This window comes from Eschrichtius robustus, chromosome 3, assembly GCF_028021215.1.
Source record: "Eschrichtius robustus isolate mEscRob2 chromosome 3, mEscRob2.pri, whole genome shotgun sequence".
In the NCBI taxonomy this organism is placed as follows: Eukaryota; Metazoa; Chordata; class Mammalia; order Artiodactyla; family Eschrichtiidae; genus Eschrichtius; species Eschrichtius robustus.
In genome coordinates this window covers 81,192,243-81,212,633 of record NC_090826.1, presented here as the reverse complement: position 1 = coordinate 81,212,633, position 20,391 = coordinate 81,192,243, and the positions used below count along the sequence as shown (strand labels likewise).

General features: G+C 35.8%; 1 protein-coding gene across 2 annotated transcripts in view; it reads right to left on the bottom strand.

Moving 5' to 3' along the window:
• BRDT (bromodomain testis associated) overlaps positions 1 to 20,391 on the bottom strand; it is a 52,206-nt gene that overhangs the window by 14,013 nt on the left and 17,802 nt on the right. The window contains exons 12-14 of one of the 2 annotated variants that reach the window (XM_068538065.1): positions 11,557 to 11,618; positions 9,140 to 9,314; positions 3,010 to 3,110 (exon numbers count right to left, since the gene is read on the bottom strand). In XM_068538065.1, the coding sequence (XP_068394166.1) occupies positions 3,010 to 3,110; positions 9,140 to 9,314; positions 11,557 to 11,618 (338 nt within the window). The remainder of the gene's footprint in view (positions 1 to 3,009; positions 3,111 to 9,139; positions 9,315 to 11,556; positions 11,619 to 20,391) is intronic. The other variant, XM_068538064.1, reaches the window with a different exon arrangement.

Here is a 20,391-nt window from a genome sequence, read left to right as displayed (position 1 = left end):
ACCCAGTTGTGTTTATGAAGTCTTTCCTGTATGTTGCCAATAAAACCTGTTTTCATTCTTACCCATGGAATGGGCCAAATACTAGTTCCAGACTTCATTTTTCTACTGAGTTAGTTAAAGAATCTTGCCTTCAGATAGAGATTTGAAACAGAACAGGTAATACCTGGTAGTATACTTAATACGAAGTAAAGGGAGGATGAAACCCTGGTCTCTGGCTTGATCCCGGAAATGTCTATCTAATTGCAATAAAATTTTGGCAGATCCTAAAACAAGAAAGTTTATAATTGGGTTTGGAGTACAGTACAGTTTTTCAGACATCACAGAGAAGAATAAGAAGACTTTTGACAGGCAGAGATGAGGATGGAAAGCATTCCTCACTGAAGAAAGAACATAATAATTAAAGATGTTACTAGATATATCTGGGGAGAAATGAAGAGTTCAATTTCAGTGAATTACAAGGCATATAGTTAAGACTGAAAGGCTAGATTGGAGTCATAATGTAAAGGTGTTTAATCTTCATTCTGGAGTCAAAGTTAGAAACTACTGAAGGTTTCATACATATTAGTAATATGATCAGAGCAATACATCAAGAGGAACAGTGTAAGAATGTTAAAAGCAGAATGGATTAGAACAAGGAAGGTTTCAAGTTAGTCTGACCAGTTATAAATATTACAAAGAGCTTAGACTGAAAGCAATGAGGTCTGGTCTCTGAGGCGGAAGTGGAAAAGGAAACATCTTGAAAGTAAAACCGAAAGAATTTAGCAATTCCTTGGCTGTAGGGGACTGAGAAATCAAAAATGATTAAAACTCACAGGATGTCAGGTCTAGAACTATATATTTGAGTCATCTGCAGAGAGACTATAACTGAAATCACCACAGTGGATGTTCAACCAGAGAGAGAAGTAGTAGAAGACCCTGGACTCCTTACCCTATCAAGACTTTGGGAGGGATGCAGCAATTTTAGACATCATTGGTTCCTCTGATAGGGCAAATTACAGGAATAGGGGAACAGCTGGATTCTAGGTAAAATTACGGCACTGCTTCACAACTGGGGTGATTCTCCTTTGCCCAGGGAAGACCTATGGCAGTGTCAGCAAAGTTTTTGGTTGTCACGTAGTGGTAGGGGAAAGGGTGTTGCTAGCATCTAGTGGGTAGAGGTTAGGGTTCCTGTTAAGCATCCTACAATGTACAGGCCTACTCCCAACAAAAACTTATCCAGCCTAAAATGTCTATAGTGCTATAGTTGAGAAAGCCTGGTTTAAAATGTAAACAGGTAGTGGAGAAATAAGACAAAAGGAATAATAGAGACTATAGAGATGGCAGGAGAGCTCCACAAAAATCTGTTAAATGAAAGAAAATGAAGAACAGAGATAGAGAAGTCTTGGCAAGAAGGGATAGCTTTTCTTGAGGCAGAGGTAAGTAAGAGACGAACAGCAAAGCTAGAGCTCTGAGTAAAACAACAGAGGTTGGGAGCTTCTTGAAATGTTTTATTTTAGTATCAGCTCTTCTTTGGGCAAGATGCTTGAACTGTCTGGGCCACAGTTTATTCATAAAGACTAATTCTCAAAGATCTGTTCTAGCACCAAAATTCTGTAGCCTTTTTTTTTTTTTTTTTCAGTAAGTGGTAACACTGCTGATAGTGAGTGAGCAACAGTAGGAAATAATGTCAAGGATGGAAACAGTTTAAAATCAAGAAAAAAAAAAAAAGAATGGAAACTGTTTGTTGTGAAGAGAACAAGCCACACAATCCCATTCCTCCTCAAGCTTTCAACATTTTAGTTCCTACTATATGCTAGACATTAAAAATCAACAGAGAGTAGACTTATGTCACTTTTACCTTTAGCACAAACTTCAATGGTATGATATATACTTGATGTTTTGCTGCTTATTTTTGCTGTAATCTCTTTGCCTTTTTGAAAATTTTCTTACTGTTTTCAAACTTTATTTTGCGTCAGTCAAAATTACAGTTTTGTTAAATTAGAAACAAAGATTTTAGTACACAGTAAACCAAATATTTAATTTGAGAAACTCTGCTGCTTTATTCTTTGCATCCTAAAGGGGATAGATGACACTTCCATTGTTTAAACAAAAAACAGTAACAATAAAAAATTTATGCTGGATATCAGGAGAGGCACTTTTAAAAAAAAATTTTACTGTTTTTTTATTTTCCCCCTTGGCCACACTGCTTGCAGGATCTTAGTTCCCCGACCGGGGATTGAACCCGCGCCCTCGGCAATGAAAGCAAGGAGTCCTAACCACTGGACCGGCAGGGAATTCCCAGGAAAGGTACTTTTTAAATGGTTCTTATCAATAACAAAACACCCATATTAAACATAGGTAATCTTTGATGATAATAATTATTAGCAGAGCAGTATGTAAGAAAGTCAAAGATTCTAAGAATGAGAAAAAACAAGGGCCAAAGCAATATGCTCCTCATGGTGAAATGTCAGATATTCCTAAGTGTGCCCAAGCAGTAAGATTTGTCCTCTGAAGTACTTACAAGGAAAAAAGAAAGGAAAGAATGGAAGGAAGGGAGGGAGAGAAAAAAGAGGGGATATGTGAATATCTCATTCATAGTCCGTTTCTGACAGTTACTAGATTCAAATGTCTAGAATAGTACCTGGTGTATCTAATGTATCCCAAACATCTAGAATACTTGTTGAAAGACTGATCAATGTGTGGTTTAAGATTAAGTGCACCAAAGACTCCATGAGGAAATCATCTACAACAGATTCTAAAAGATAGTTTTATAACATGTTTTAAAATCAGGATAGCTGGCAAATACCAGCATTATAGAATTTACAATTAAACACAAATATGGGGACTGAAGGTAGAGGGTGGGGAAGAGTGTTGCTCACAGTTTAACTTTTTTTTTTTAATAAGTAGGCAAAAATTAGGCTTAGAGATCCAAAATTCATTCAAATTAGGGCTTAAAACACCTCTGTGCCACTTCTATATTCAATTTTAAATCCCTTCAATATTTGTGAGAAAAAATAACTTTACTCTTACCTTCTGCACTGGAACTTGACATTCTGATTCTAACACCACTGTGTCATTATCACCGGACTGATGCATCACAGTTAGGCCATTCAAGCGTTGTTCAGGATCATCTGGATGCACACATTTTTAGAATAGTATAGTCAAGTTATTTCATCTTGATTCTCCAGAATTTGACATTTCCCCCCCCACACACTAGGTCAGAAACTATGAAAATAAAATAACTAGTTTTTGTACGCTTAATTTTGGAGTATTCTTAGCTGGAGAACTGTAATACTGTAAAATAAACATTTTCAAATGAAATTTTACCTCCTTTATTTCTTTTCTTTGTCTTCTTTTTTTTTTGTCAGCATAAAGTATAGCTGACATTGTGGCTCACCTACGAAGACCTATTTTAGCTTTCCCGATGGTATAGCAGTCTTTCAGCTTGTAAACTGACCCCAGCTCCAGAGATCGGTCTTCATTGGCCAAGCTATTTATGGTAATCCTACCCCCACACCAGTGAATCATTTAGAAAAGAGGAGGCCTAAGCCACTGTAGGGCTTCCAGGGAAAGATGCTTCCTGGTAGCCAAATTGAGAACAAAGAAAATACAAAGAACTGAAGAACGAAGATACCAGACACCTAAACTACCCAGTGGGGGATAGGAGTAAGAAATGCAAAATGTTGTTTGACTCTGAGGTGAAGAGAACCAACCACACAATCCTGTTGACTGTAAGGCTTTCATACAAATATTTCATTTATTACAGGTGAAAATAATTTCAGAAATAGAGCTTGAGCCTTTGTCAAACACGTCTAAATAACTGACCTACTTCTGGACTACAATATGTATGATAACAAAATTCCTTGTTGTGTAAGCCAGTTTGGAGCTGAATTTTCTGCATCTGTGACCAAAAGCATCCTGGTGTATGAAATTTAATTAGGTCATTTCTGTTTCAGTTCTCTCCAGCTCTTGTCTATAGGTCCTAACTACTAGCAAAAGGACAGAGGAGAAAAATGAAAACTTGAATTGCTATATTTTTGTTAATTGGCTCAGGCTCATAAAATGCTGGCCACTTAGAGTTATAGGAACTTACATTTAAGCTTCTATCACCCATCAATTCCTTTGATTCTCTGGCTAAATCACACTAGTTGAAGTTGAGGCTTGAAGAAGGGAGGAACACTAAAGGATAGGAGTGAGCACAGGAGGGTGAGACAAAACAGTCAGTGGACAGATGAATGAAAGAACAAAGTTTAAATTTGTGTGTTCCTACGTGGCCCAATGCACCTATTTTCTCAGTTCAACAGGGAATGGAAAAATAGGGAGAAAAGGTCTAAGTACAGAACTACATCCCCTCTCTGCTTGGGATCAGATATTATTTAAGAAGTAGAAAGAGTATATATGTCAAGAGAAGTATATTCTAAACGACTCAGTTTGTTGACTCTAAGTTGGTTAAGTGGTGACAGTGCCATTATCAAGAATTAAAGAGGAAAGATTTAAATGTAGGAATTAAAAGGGGGAAATTCAGTTTTGACATGCTGTATTTGACATGCCTATGTGCTGTTTAAGGTATTCAGTAGAGTTGTATAAACACGCCTGGGGATTGGATGCTTGAGTTGTAAAAATGAGACTAGAAGTCATAGACTCCAAGAAGATCATCCAAGAAGGATGTATAGATTGCTGCCTTCCAACCTTTTACATGCCATAATAAGTAGAAAATGATCAATGTATGGCATACCTGGGTAAATGGGAGGTCTGCTCCAAGCCTATTGCTATGAGAGCTGAGGGGGAGGTCCTAGCTTAGTAAACCTACGCTTTGGAATACGGCTAGAAAAGCCTGGAGTAAAGTAAAAAGAGGCTTAAGGATGTAACTCAGAGTATTATAACATTGAAGGTAGGCAGATAAAGTAGGTGTCTGTAAAGAACGTTCAGAGATGGGATGATCAAGAGAAGAGTGTCACAGAAGCCAAGCGAAGTGTGTCAAGGGACCAACCCTCTGAAAAACATTTTCATATGAATGCCCTCTGGCACCTCAAAACACTACAAAACTCATCTTTCCTCAGACATCTGTTCTTCATCTGTGTTCCAGGTCTGTCAACCTGGACCAGCATCCAGCCACTATCCTCTGAGCCACCAAAGCTTATACACCCCTTTGTTATTAGAACCCAGCATAGGGCTTCCAGTGGCGCAGTGGTTAAGAATCTGCCTGCCAATGCAGGGGACACGGGTTCGCCTGGTCTGGGAAGATCCCACATGCCGCGGAGCAACTAAGCCCGTGAGCCACAACTACTGAGCCTGCGCGTCTGGAGCCTGTGCTGCGTAATGGGAGAGGCCGCGACAGTGAGAGGCCCGCGCACCGCGATGAAGAGTGGTCCCCGCTCGCCGCAACTGGAGAAAGCCCTCGCACAGAAACAAAGACCCAACACAGCCAAAAATAAATAAATTTATTAAAAAAAAAAAAACCCAGCATATATTCATCTTTTGCAGACCTGCTCACTCCACTCTTGTGATTTCTTTCAACTATACCTTTTTCTTTCTTTCCATCACTTAGTTTTTTTGTACTACTGCAACAGCCCAGTTGGTCTTTTCCTTCTCTGGTCTCTGTTCCCCATCTCTCCAACTGACCTACACAATATTGGCAGAGTAATTACACTGAAGCACACTCTGCTCAAAAAATCTTCATTGGCTCCCCACTGACTATACCATTACAATTAACTCCAAAAGTCCCTAGGTATTGAGGCTCTTTATGATCTGAACCTGATTTACCTTTCCAAATTTATTTCCCTGTATTCCTATTTATCCAAGCAAAGCTTTAATCACATTGAATTACTGGTCACCTAGATACCCTCATTCGTGTAGTTCCCTCCATCCAAAATGCCTTTTGATCCTACTATACATCAATATACATCTTTCAAAGAGATCAGGTAATTCTGCCTTCCTCATCTCCTTAAATATCATTTTTGCTTCTTTTAGGGCACATTATTTTTATTTTATTTTAATTTTTAAAAAATTTTATACACACACACACACATATATCCACAGACATATTTATTTATTTGGTTGCACCGGGTCTTAGTTGCAGCAGGTGGGCTCCTTAGTTGTGGCATGTGAACTCCTAGTTGCGGCATGCATGTGGGATCTAGTTCCCTGACCAGGGATCGAACCCGGGCCCCCTGCATTGGGAGCGCAGAGTCTTATCCACTGTGCCACCAGGGAAGTCCCTATTTTTACTTTATATACCAGTTGTTTATTTCTCCTACTAGACGGCAAACTCCTTGATCTACCTTTTCATTTGCCATGTTAATTCACATTGATGTGACAGCATAAGTTTTTTTTTAAAAAAATTCTTAATACAACTGAGTGAAGATTTTTTATGAACTGTGGAAGGATAAATTATAAAGATAAGTTTAGTAATCCTTCATGACTAAAAATTTCAACTTATTTTAAGGAAAAAAAATTAGACATCTTCCAGTTCATGTGGAGATGATGGCAGAGGTTTTGAAGAAAACTGATAACACTTAAAACTTCAACTTCTTAAATATTTATGTACTCTAACATTTTTGCCAAACTACAAGAAAACTTCAGTAAAATTTTTTTTACTTTTTTTGTTTAAAGGTTTAACCAAAAATTTATTTCCACCAAGATTAAACTCCAGAAAAGTAAAATTCTATATACATTTTATAGCTTATATATATTTGCAGTTTCCCTTGGGCATAGTGCCACCTACAGTTGGCAAGTGCAAACCACTTTGGTTCTGAAAAATCTGCTTAAGTGCAATAGAACAGCCATTCGGCATCATCCAAACTTTCCCTTTACACAATATTGTTACTCACAATCACGTATAAACAGAAATTGAAGGAATACAAGAAACGGATCCCGACCGAAGATTTAGATATTTAAAGCCTGACTTTTCATAGATAGGACGTTTTCTTAAAATAGGAACAAAAGACCATCTTGACTGCATTCTTTCCACTATTTTTCAATGTCTTTATTCTTCTTCAAAGCTATCCCTATCATTCTCCTATGAACTTGCTATAATGAAAACAGCAACTTTTCCCTACTCTGGTTCTTTCCGACTGACCTTCAAACACGTTCACATCTCTCCGATTTCAAAATTCAAAACAAAACAACCTCTCTCCCAGTCTTACAAAAACAAAAACAAAATACCTATCTTCCTGTTAAAGCCACAGCTATCTTCCCATCCTCTTCAACAAAATTCTTGAAAGACTCACTTACATTCAGATTCCATTACTTCTCAATTTACAAGAATCTGCTTCCGTCTCAATCACAATAGCCATAAAAGAAGCTTTTGTAAAAGCAAAAAAATCTCGCATTGCCAATTTTAATCTTCTCTCCTCATTCCTCATGGTACTTTAAGGCTTTGTATATAGTAGGACATGATACTCGTGATGATGATTTCCTTCGAAAAATGTATCTCCTGGGCTTCTATTATACCATTTTTCCTTTTCCTCTTAGCTTTGATTACCTCTTCTTTTAACTTATTAATTTTTTCTACTTTTACTGAGGGAGTTTGGTTACCCAGAATTTTGTCCTTGACCTTTCTCCTCCTGCTCTGTACATTTTCCTTCATTCTCATGGCTTCAAGTGGCTTCTAGATATTGGTAATTCCTAACTGTAGTTCTTGTTACACCCTATTAGTTCCAGAAACCTATTTCTAGTTATATATTTCCAATTAGATATTCTGCAGCATCTTGAACATGTCCAAAATGAACAATGTCTCTTATTTTCAAGCCAACTGTTGGATAATACTCTGGTAAGACACTTATTCTAATAAAGCTTAGTAATTCTGCCACAAAAATATCTAATACAGCCACGTCCTTTCTGTACTTACTGCCTTAGTTTTGGTCCTCATAATTTCTTTCCTAGACTATAGCACTCAGCTTCCTTACTTGGTCCCAATTATATCAGAGCATCTTCATCTTAGTCCATCCCTTATACAGCAAGCAGCAATCTCTTCCTAATGTAAAATCTCATTTTGTTATGCTCTTGTTTGAAGCTACTTTTTGTGTGCAAAATAAAAGATCCAAATGTAGCACTGGTATTTAAGGTAATTTATGACCTAGAACAACTATATCTTCAGTTATTCTCCTGAGTACCTTGAAAATATTTTTCCAGAAAAGAATGGCTATAAATATTTCATACTTTGGATCTTTGTTTATACTTCTTCCTGGGATGCCCCCCAGTGTTGCCTCAGATATTTTCTCTCTTGATCTCCACTCCTTCTCCACAGTCAAGAGCTATAACTCGAGTTAAATGCAAAATGGAATACTCAAACGCAGAATAGTAGGGAGCTTTTACTGGAAGCAATAAAGGAGGATCAAAACTTCTGTGTTCTTCCTAATCTGTGCTTCAGTAAAACAGCTTAGAAATTTCTTCTGCTTTGGAGAAACCCCTGCCATTGGAAGGCCAGGGAGCAGAAGGAGACATGGATATGGAATATTCACATCTGCTTCTGTCTAGGCCTGAATACATTTGTGTCTCAAAGTTCAGGCACTCCATAAGCTGGGCTCATCACTATCAGAGAAGTATCCTCCTGTGCCACACATCCCCAGGAGGACCAGGCTGAGAAAGGTGATACGTTCACTTCAGATAAGACTAACAGATAAGACATTTATAAAGTCAAATGAAGCTAACAATATAAAAATTTCCAGTTTTAGAAGATGTTTTTGGTAAATAGGAACCACCACTAGGCAAGTATTTCTGGCCCAAGTTTCCTTAACTGTAAACTGTTTTTAATGTTTATAACTTCATTTCTCTACCTATAGAATCTCTATCTTTTCCCTATTCTAATCTACCTTTCCAACCCACACAGACATTATGGAAATTACAGCAACATTTCGCAAGTCTGCTCAGAGCTTGCTATAATCTATGGCAGTAACAGGTTTTTATGTATGGCTCATATGCCAATGTATATAATCTGTATGAAAGTAAGTTGTGTGTGAACTGCACATACAATTTTCTTTCATTCAAATGTAATGAGTACCTTGGGGTATAAAGCAATATGCTTCAGGGATTATTTCTAACCTGGAATTTACTAGTTATGATTTTCAGTATTCCAGATCCATAACATTTAAGATAATCTTGGCATTTTTATTTAGAAGTCAGTTGTTCAATCACAGTCATTTACTTCTTAATTTCTTACCTGAAAGAGGCAGAATTTGTAAAGGTGAAATGTTTTCCACACTCTGTAAACGTTCTGATTCTTGATGATTAAATACTAACTGGTGGTGATTTGGTGGTGTTCCACCTGAACATGTAGTCTGATGAACCAGGCTAGTTTTCCTAGAGTTTGTATCTTGCACAGAAGATTGTATCTGCTAAGACAAAGTTAAACAAAACTATCTTTCAGAGCTTTAACCACACAAGAAGTATAACTAAGAAAATAGAAACACAAGAGGATAGAATACAATTTAATACTGTCTTTGAATATGATATTAAATTAAGTCACACAAATTTATAAGGTATAAATATCACTATCTTACAAATGAGAAAACTAAGGTTTGGAACGATTAAATAACTTGGCCATCATATAGCTTATAAGCAGAGTCAAAGTCTATGATCTTAGTTACTAGTACACATAGACTTATACATGTTATTAAACAGTGTTGCTTATTTTCAAATGCTTCCCTGTGATCTACTGAAAATAAAAACTGAGCTTTTATACCAAACCTAGAGACTAATCCACTTTCTTTACCCCCTTTTCCTTAGTGAATTATAGATATAAAAGCAGGGGGTGTTTAAAAAAAAACAAATCACATGATGGTTGAGCCATAGACTATCAACAAATTCTGATTCCGAATTCTGTTAACTACTTATTAAGAAAAAGCTGTATTATAATAGCTAATATTTAGTTAACACTTACGATGTGCAAGGCACCAGGGTAAGCCTTTTATATAGTTCTTAATTTCTCACACTAATTCTATGAGTTTGGTATAATTATTATCCCCATTTACAGTTTACAATAGGACTTAGATATAAGGAAGGTAACTTAACCTAAAATCTCACATCTATTCAGTGGCAAGCTAAGTTACAGTACCAAAGCCCAGGTACCTTATCTACTAAGCTCTGAGTTATAGATAGTACAGAGATGAATAAGACAATCTTCCTTCTCCATCTAATAAAGCGGTTAGAGTGAGTGAGTCGATAAGGCAAGTGTATGAATACCTATGCTAGTTTGAATAAAACGAAGGGCATAGGAATGTTTATCCCAACAATAATACAGACCCAAGCCCAAAGCTTAAAGGCAAATGCTTAGGTTTAAATCAGCAAAACAACACTTTCTGAAACACACACATATGTGCATTTATTCATGGTCCTATAAATATATTTCCTCTTTTGTCTTACATGAGCATTTCGCTGTTCAGTGAGTGACACTGAAAAAAACTCAGTCACAAACAGATCATAAAGATAGCATTCTATGTGCTATGTACTGAGAATTATTCCAAAGTTTGTTCATAACCTGACATAATTTTCTGACTCCACTAATACCTATGGCAGACAGATCATCTGGATCTTCATTCCACTCAAAAACCTTTGAGAGCTCACGCCTACCTAACAAATTAAATATTAACACTTTATCTAGGTGTGCAAAGCCCTCCCTATTATATCTCCAAAGCCAACTAATCCCATACAAACACCCTCTGCTACCATATTTCCCTGAACACACCTCCTGTGCTTTTTTTCGCTCTCTTATTGCTACTACCTCTGTTTAAAAAAGTTAAGTCCCTAATCAGCATGTCAATATACTAACCATTTCTTCCCTTTCCCTATAATTCAAAACCCATTTTAAGCATTCCCTCCTTCAGGCAGTATATATATATTCCTCCTTCATTTTCTCAATAAATTATGAATATAGATGATTATAGCACTAATCATACAATCTCTTAACTGTGTGATTATATCTCTTCTCACAACTAAGAGATCCTTCAAGACAGTATTATTTATGTTGTATTTCCCCTGACCTAGAGTTAGATGTTGTTAAGTAAGTTTATGATTTAATAAAAGGTATACACCTGTAATTCTATATTTGGGATGGGTACAAAGGATTAAAAGTTTTATGAGGATTAGTAGTAAAAGATAAAATTACTTTTATCCTTTTCAAAGCACGTCAACTACTCATCAAACAGATGTGCTATAAATGAATAGTTGGTAATTATAAGCTTTATCTTTAGAACTCTCACTACCATTCCCCTACTACCTTTTTTGGAGAAATTCCACCTTACTGTGCATACCCTACTGTACACACATGGGGACACCAAGACCTTCTCTCTGTATTTAGACTCTCAAGACTAAGCTGAAATTTCTATAATTTGTTCTACTTACCTGTTTGACTAAATCATAAAAAAGTCACATCTTGTTAGAAAAATGTAACCAAATCATTTCACTATTCAATCTTCTTTACAAAGAAATCTTTGAACATTTAAGTGACAAATTAAAATGAGTGACAACTCTTCATGTAAATAAAATCAAGAACAATTTTAAAGAAAGCTACTACTATACCAGTGAGCTATAACCTACATAATTTTAAAATTCTAAGGTAAAAATGAAGAATTAACTTACCTTTACTTTCTCTTTAGAAGGAGAATCATTCTGTTTTACTCCGGTAAATTTAGGAAACATTTCTGCAAACGTATATAAATATTTTAATATTTGCCAACTTAAAAAATTACCATCATCTAAATTACAAATTTTTTCACATTAGAATGAAAGTGATGATTTTAAGAAAATGGTCAACTTCTTAAATCAAGAAATTCTTATATTTATAAATTTTTTTGCCCTCTTGGAATCAGTCAAAATTTCTAAAGGGATACTTGCTTTGAAAAGGGATATTTTCTTTTCCACATAATGGAATAAATATCCCCACACAAATTTCAATTTGGATTATTAGGCAAAAAGAACAATGTGTTACTTCACAGTAAAGAGCTTGAATAAGCGACAGTTTAAAAAGAAACAAGTTACAACAGAGATAAGGGTTTAAACAAGCAGTACCAATTATACTAAAATCATCTTTAACCAAGTAGCCATTAAGAGGCTTAATTAAAATAATTAAGAATTTACTACAAGAGAAGGGTATGTCATTATCTGAGAGGATACAGTCTTTTATTAAAAGTGAAGCTATTTGATTATACATGATAAAGTCTGCTCTGCTTGCTAAGCATTATAATAAAGATCCCATCTAATTAATACTCTGTTTACTTCCGAGCTATCTGGCAGCCTCAACTACATAGAAACAAATGGGTTTTATAGTACCTCCTTTACCTTTAGAAATACCTTTACAGCTAACACTGGCAGTAGAGTAGATATAAAAAGAGATCTCTCTGACATGGTGCGCATAGGTTCCTCTTTCTTGATCCTACAATTGATTCTGGTGCTATCCTCCCCAGTAAGAAGCCTAAGTCAGTGTGGTAAAGCACCAAACTGGTAGTTAAATGCCTTGATTGATCTCTCCAGGCCAGCTTTCATGAGCCTCCTGAGCATTATTTGCCTCAGGCTTCAGGGAACCAAGGCTGGTCAACACCAGGTCTTATTCAAACTTAAAACATTCTAATTTTAATAATTACCTTCTGCCTCCTGAAATGCCATCAGTTTCCACTGGATGTGTTACTGTTCATTCCTAAAATATTTGATGCTGGACACTGTTAAAATTGCTAAGTGCCACTCAATGACGTGCTTTAATTTAAAGAATTCAAGTATTTAAAATGACATGGACCATCTTAATGTCACTCCACTAAGTATTATTTTAAGTGTTGGGGGTTAGGTGGAAAGGGGAAGGGAAGAAGACAGACTGCAAAGATTGAGGGTATAGATCCAGGTAGCTTTCACATTTAGGGGAGAAATTATGATTTCAGCTTTGATCGACAACAAAAAAAAAACAGACTTCATTAATACGATCATATAATATATGTACATCTATACATCTGTCTTAATTATCCAAACATGCACCTAAACAAATTATTCAATGATATAAACTCTTAACTACAGTAAAAATACAACATACCACATTAGTGTTCTGATGAAAAATTCAAGGGCATTATCTTAGTTCTGTGACATAAAACTAAAGCTCAGGACTATTATAAAAACTAGCACCTCAAAATCTAAAAAACACTAGCAAAAGCCATCAAAGATTTTTAATTAAAAAAAAAAAATCAAAACCACCAAATACAGTATGCCTCAAAAAAGTCTTACAGACTATAGATAGATGAATAATGATAGCCTAAAACTCAGTATTTTGCTTCTCATTCTACTCTTACGTAGCTGACTTTCCAGGAACATAGTAAAATAAAACTGCATATTTCTGTTTATTTATGAGTTCCTGGCCTTTGGAATTAAAAGGCAAACATACACATTTTCACTATCAAGCTTAAGACCACATTTCAATAAATGAAGAAGCCCTACCAGGTCTTACAAACATTAATAAAACTGAGCACTATAGTGACAACATACACGCTTGTCAACTAACTTCACCAGGGATCTGGGATAATATGTATACCTACCTTGTGAGGATCCAATTGGATAAAATATGTTAACTACTAAACAAATGAATATTTTGCACATTATATAATGTGTTTTATTTTCACAGCTCCCCAAAAACCTCAATATAAAACTTTGATTGGAAAGCTTTCATTTCAAACTAAGCAAAAATTTTAATCACAGAATCAAGAAAAAGAGAGAGATCTGGCATCAAATATTTGATTGAAAGGTTTGTTAATAACCATCATCTATCAAAGCACTGAGATCAATGCTCCAGAGACACCAAATATTATCAGCAAGCCAGTACTGACTAAAAAATTTGATAAATTGAATATGAATATAATACCATACATAATGTAAAACCAGAATGTAATGCCATTACAGCAGAAAAAATTACTGAAGATTTTTAAATTAGAAAAACAAATCACACTTCTGTTGTATAGGACAGGGTACAGAAAAGTGACTGGAAGTCATTACCTCATTTTATAGGAAAGAAAGTATGTCCAGAGATGTTGAATGATTTGCCCAAGCTTATTGCCTAATGTTCTATTGATAAAAATCAAGCACTTTGAACAAAAAGAATCTGCTCCCTTTAAAGAATGTTTTGGTATTTTGATTTAAGTGTGTGGTGCTTATATAATATAGAAGAACAAACCGATTATAAGTTGCCTCTTCCTTTTACCAAAGTAATTTTAACTAGAGCTTAGAAAGTGGAAACAAACAAACAAACAAAAAAAACACCTAGACTGATGATTCTCAAACACTGCAAGCACATCAGTCACATGGGATACATTGTTTTGCTTTTGTTGTTTTTTTTTTGGCGACGCCACATGGGACCTTAGTTCCCTGACCAGGGATCGAACATGGGCCTCCTGCATTGGAAGCGTGGAGTCTTAACCACTGGACTGCCAGGTAAGTCCACACATGGGATACTTTGAACACTACATTTACCTGGCCCCACTCTCCATTCATTCAGATTTGGACACTATTTTTTAAAGTTTTACAGGTGATTCTAATGTACTGCCAAGGTTGAGAAACACTATTCTAGACAGCCTGTTTATTCAGTAAGACCCAGTTTGAACAGAAAAATTTTAAATGCACATGACAAAGTTTATCCTTATTTCTAAGACTCGTGGCTGAAGTACAAACCTCAATATATGCAAGTTTTTAACCAAGCCCAAGTCCTTGAATTTATCCTTCTGGGGCTTTAAAAACACTCTAATTGATGAGAAACTAATGAAAGTTTAAAATATTTAAATAATGAGTACTAATCATTTCTCTTAAACTTTCTAGCTTGAAAGATGAAAGGTACTCCAAACTGTCATTTCATACTTCCTACATTTACTAAACCATTCTCCCCCTTAAAAGGTAAAATAAAATCTAAACATCTAAACAAATAAAATCTAAAATCTAATCTTGAACAAAGTTTGTCCTTTTTCCCTTGCATAAAAAAAAAAAAAGCATCATTGTCACTTCTACAGAAGATGTGGGTTGTAGTACTAAAGAGAAACAGTTATTTTACTCCTACTTTTAAGTCACCATAATTAAGAAAGTTAAAAAAAAAAGGAACAATTGTTACTTAAAGAATTTCATAAATTTCACTTTCAGAACATTACACTGAAGCCAATAAAAGCAAAAAGTCCAAAATATGAAGAGACAAATTCACTTTGTCTTAACCAGGTAAAGAATTGATGCCATAACCCTTCAATTTCTTTGTGTATAACTGTTTTAAGAATTGAAATGATAATCATTCCTGAAAAATATTCTATTCCACACTAATCAAGTATCTGAGCTAACATTTAGACAGTTCCTGAAGTTATTTCCTACAAGGATAGAATCAAAAAAGCACTATTACCTATGAGCTGCTCCATTTGATGGTTTCTCAGTAATATTATTAAATCTGTTAATAATATTCCTCCCTATTATATCACTCAAGATAGCCAACCTTGTTGAGCATTAGAAAACTCTCAATTGCTTGTGTGTACATTCTAGCACAGCCTAGTTAACATAGGATATATGTATCTGGAATTCATTTTATTGTCAAGCCTCATTTATATCATTGATCTGGCATTTAATGATATTTTGGGTTATGAAAAACAGTTTAGAAAGGTTTTAAATTTATACCAATGTTTAATCATTGTCCTTTTTTTTTTTTTCCTTTACCTGAGAGAGGGCCCTCATCAGAGATGGATTGGAAAAGGGTTTAAGGAATTAAATAAGGTAGAAAGTCACAGAATAATGGTGTTCTTCATTTATTTTATTATTATTACTTTTTAATCAGTCATCAATTTTATACACATCAGTGTATACATGTCAATCCCAATCGCCCAATTCAGCACACCACCATCCCCACCCCACCGCGGTTTTCCCCCCGTGGTGTCCATACGTTTGTTCTCTACATCTGTGTGTCGACTTCTGCCCTGCAAACCGGTTCATCTGTACCATTTTACTAGGTTCCACATACATGCGTTAATATACGATATTTGTTTTTCTCTTTCTGACTTACTTCACTCTGTATAACAGTCTCTAGGTCCATCCACATCTCAAGAAATGACTCAATTTCGTTTCTTTTTATGGCTGAGTAATATTCCATTGTATATATGTACCACATCTTCTTTATCCATTCGTCTGTCGATGGGCATTTAGGTTGCTTCCATGACCTGGCTATTGTAAATAGTGCTGCAATGAACATTGGGGTGCATGTGTCTTTTTGAATTACGGTTTTCTCTGGGTATATGCCCAGTAGTGGGATTGCTGGATCATATGGTAATTCTATTTTTAGTTTTTTAAGGAACCTCCATATTGTTCTCCATAGTGGCTGTATCAATTTACATTCCCACCAACAGCGCAAGAGGGTTCCCTTTTCTCCAAACCCTCTCCAGCATTTGTTGTTTGAAGATTTTCTGATGATGCCCATTCTAACTGGTGTGAGGCGATACCTCATTGTAGTTTTGATTTGCATTTCTCTAATAATTAGTGATGTTGAGCATCTTTTCATGTGCTTCGTGGCCGTCTGGATGTCTTCTCTGGAGAAATGTCTATTTAGGTCTTCAGCCCATTTTTGGATTGGGTTGTTTGTTTCTTTAATATTGAACTGCATGAGCTGTTCATAGATTTTGGAGATTAATCCTTTGTTGACTCGTTTGCAAATATTTTCTCCCATTCTGAGGGTTGTCTTTTCGTCTTGTTTATGGTTTCCTTTGCTGTGCAAAAGCTTTGAAGTTTCATTAGATCCCATTTGTTTATTTTTGTTTTTATTTCCATTTCTCTAGGAGGTGGATCAAAAAAGATCTTGCTGTGATTTATGTCAAAGAGTGTTCTTCCTATGTTTTCCTCTAAGTTTTATAGTGTCCAGTCTCACATTTAGGTCTCGAATCCATTTTGAGTTTATTTTTGTGTATGGTGTTAGGGAGTATTCTAATTTCATTCTTTTACATGTAGCTGTCCAGTTTTCCCAGCACCACTTATTGAAGAGACTGTCTTTTCTCCATTGTATATCTTTGCCTCCTTTGCCATAGATTAGTTGACCACAGGTGCATGGGTTTATCTCTGGGCTTTCTATCTTGTTCCATTGATCTATGTTTCTGTTTTTGTGCCAGTACCATATTGTCTTGATTACTGTAGCTTTGTAGTATAGTCTGAAGTCAGGGAGTCTGATTCCTCCAGCTCCGTTTTTTTCCCTCAAGACTGCTTTGGCTATTCAGGGTCTTTTGTGTCTCCATACAAATTTTAAGACTTTTTGTCCTAGTTCCATAAAAATTGCCATTGGTAATTTGATAGGGATTGCATTGAATCTGTAGATTGCTTTGGGTAGTAGAGTCATTTTCACAATATTGATTCTTCCAGTCCAAGAACATGGTATATCTCTCCATCTGTTTGTATCATCTTTAATTTCTTTCATCAGTGTCTTATAGTTTTCTGCATACAGGTCTTTTGTCTCCCTAGGTAGGCTTATTCCTAGGTATTTTATTCTTTTTGTTGCAATGGTAAATGGGAGTGTTTCCTTAATTTCTCTTTCAGATTTTTCATCATTAGTGTATAGGAATGCAAGAGATTTCTGTGCATTAATTTTGTATCCTGCAACTTTACCAAATTCATTGATTTGCTCTAGTAGTTTTCTGGTGGCATTTTTAGGATTCTCTATGTATAGTATCATGTCATCTGCAAACAGTGACAGTTTTACTTCTTCTTTTCCAATTTGTATTCCTTTTATTTCTTTTTCTTCTCTGATTGCCGTGGCTAGGACTTCCAAAACTATGTTGAATAATAGTGGTGAGAGTGGACATCCTTGTCTCGTTCCTGATCTTAGAGGAAATGCTTTCAGTTTTTCACCATTGAGGATGATGTTTGCTGTGGGTTTGTCATATATGGCCTTTATTATGTTGAGGTAGGTTCCCTCTATGCCCACTTTCTGGAGAGTTTTTATCATAAATGGGTGTTGAATTTTGTCAAAAGCTTTTTCTGCATCTATTGAGATGATCATATGGTTTTTCAATTTGTTAATATGGTGTATCATATTGATTGATTTGCATATATCGAAGAATCCTTGCATCCCTGGGATAAATCCCACTTGATCGTGGTGTATGATCCTTTTAATGTGTTGTTGGATTCTGTTTGCTAGTATTTTGTTGAGGATTTTTGCATCTATATTCATCAGTGATATTGGTCTGTAATTTTCTTTTATTGTAGTATCTTTGTCCGGTTTTGGTATCAGGGTGATGGTGGCCTCATAGAATGAGTTTGGGAGCGTTCCCTCCTCCGTAATTTTTTGGAAGAGTTTGAGAAGGATGGGTGTTAGCTCTTCTCTAAATGTTTGATAGAATTCACCTTTGAAGCCATCTGGTCCTGGACTTTTGTTTGTTGGAAGATTTTTAATCACAGTTTCAATTTCATTACTTGTGATTGGTCTGTTCATATTTTCTGTTTCTTCCTGGTTCAGTCTTGGAAGGTTATACCTTTCTAAGAATTTGTCCATTTCTTCCAGGTTGTTCATTTTATTGGCATAGAGTTGCTTGTAGTAGTCTCGTAGGATGCTTTGTATTTCTGCGGTGTCTGTTGTAACTTCTCCTTTTTCATTTCTAATTTTATTGATTTCAGTCCTCTCCCTCTTTTTCTTGATGAGTCTGGTTAATGGCTTATCAATTTTGTTTATCTTCTCAAAGAACCAGCTTTTAGTTTTATTGATCTTTGCTATTGTTTTGTTTCTATTTCATTTATTTCCGCTCTGATCTTTATGATTTCTTTCCTTCTGCTAACTTTGGGTTTTGTTTGTTCTTCTTTCTCTAGTTCCTTTAGGTGTAAGGTTAGATTGTTTTCTTGAGATTTTTCTTGTTTCTTGAGGTAGGCTTGTTTTGCTATAAACTTCCCCCTTAGAACTGCTTTTGCTGCATCCCATAGGTTTTGGATCATCGTGTTTTCATTGTCATTTGTCTCTAGGTATTTTTTCATTTCCTCTTTGATTTCTTCAGTGATCTCTTGGTTATTTAGTAACGTATTGTTTAGCCTCCATGTGTTTGTGCTTTTCACGTTTTTTTCCCTGCAATTCATTTCTAATCTCATAGTATTGTGGTCAGAAAAGATGCTTGATATGATTTCAATTTTCTTAAATTTACTGAGGTTTGATTTGTGACTCAAGATGTGATCTATCCTGGAGAATGTTCCGTGTGCACTTGAGAAGAAAGTGTAATCTGCTGTTTTTGGATGGAATGTCCTATAAATATCAATTAAATCTATCTGGTCTATTGTGTCATTTAAAGCTTCTGTTTCCTTATTTATTTTCATTTTGGATGATCTGTCCATTGGTGTAAGTGAGGTGTTAAAGTCCCCCACTATTATTGTTACTGTCGATTTCCTCTTTTATAGCTGTTAGCAGTTGCCTTATGTATTGAGGTGCTCCTATGTTGGGTGCATATATAATTGTTATATCTTCTTCTTGGATTGATCCCTTGATCATTATGTAGTGTCCTTCCTTGTCTCTTGTAACATTCTTTATTTTAAAGTCTATTTTATCTGATATGAGTATAGCTACTCCAGCTTTCTTTTGATTTCCATTTGCATGGAATATCTTTTTCCATCCCCTCACTTTCAGTCTGTATGTGTCCCTAGGTCTGAAGTGGGTCTCTTGTAGACAGCATATAGATGGGTCTTGTTTTTGTATCCATTCAGCAAGCCTGTGTCTTCTGGTTGGAACATTTAATCCATTCACGTTTAAGGTAATTATTGATATGTATGTTCCTATGACCGTTTTCCTAATTGTTTTGGGTTTGTTTTTGTAGGTCCTTTTCTTCTCTTGTGTTTCCCACTTAGAGAAGTTCCTTTAGCATTTGTTGTAGAGCTGGTTTGGTGGTGCTGAATTCTCTTAGCTTTTGCTTGTCTGTAAAGCTTTTGATTTCTCCATCAAATCTAAATGAGATCCTTGCCGGGTAGAGTAATCTTGGTTGTAGGTTCTTCCCTTTCATCACTTTAAGTATATCATGCCACTCCCTTCTGGCTTGTAGAGTTTCTGCTGAGAAATCAGCTGTTAACCTTATGGGAGTTCCCTTGTATGTTATTTGTCGTTTTTCCCTTGCTGCTTTCAATAATTTTTCTTTGTCTTTAATTTTTGCCACTTTGATTACTATGTGTCTCGGCGTGTTTCTCCTTGGGTTTATCCTGTATGGGACTCTCTGCGCTGCCTGGACTTGGGTGGCTATTTCCTTTCCCCTGTTAGGGAAGTTTTCGACTATAATCTCTTCAAATATTTTCTCTGGTCCTTTCTCTCTCTCTTCTCCTTCTGGGACCCCTATAATGCGAATGTTGTTGTGTTTAATGTTGTCCCAGAGGTCTCTTAGGCTGTCTTCATTTCATTTCATTCTTTTTTCTTTTGTCTGTTCCACAGCAGTGAATTCCACCATTCTGTCTTCCAGGTCACTTATCCGTTCTTCT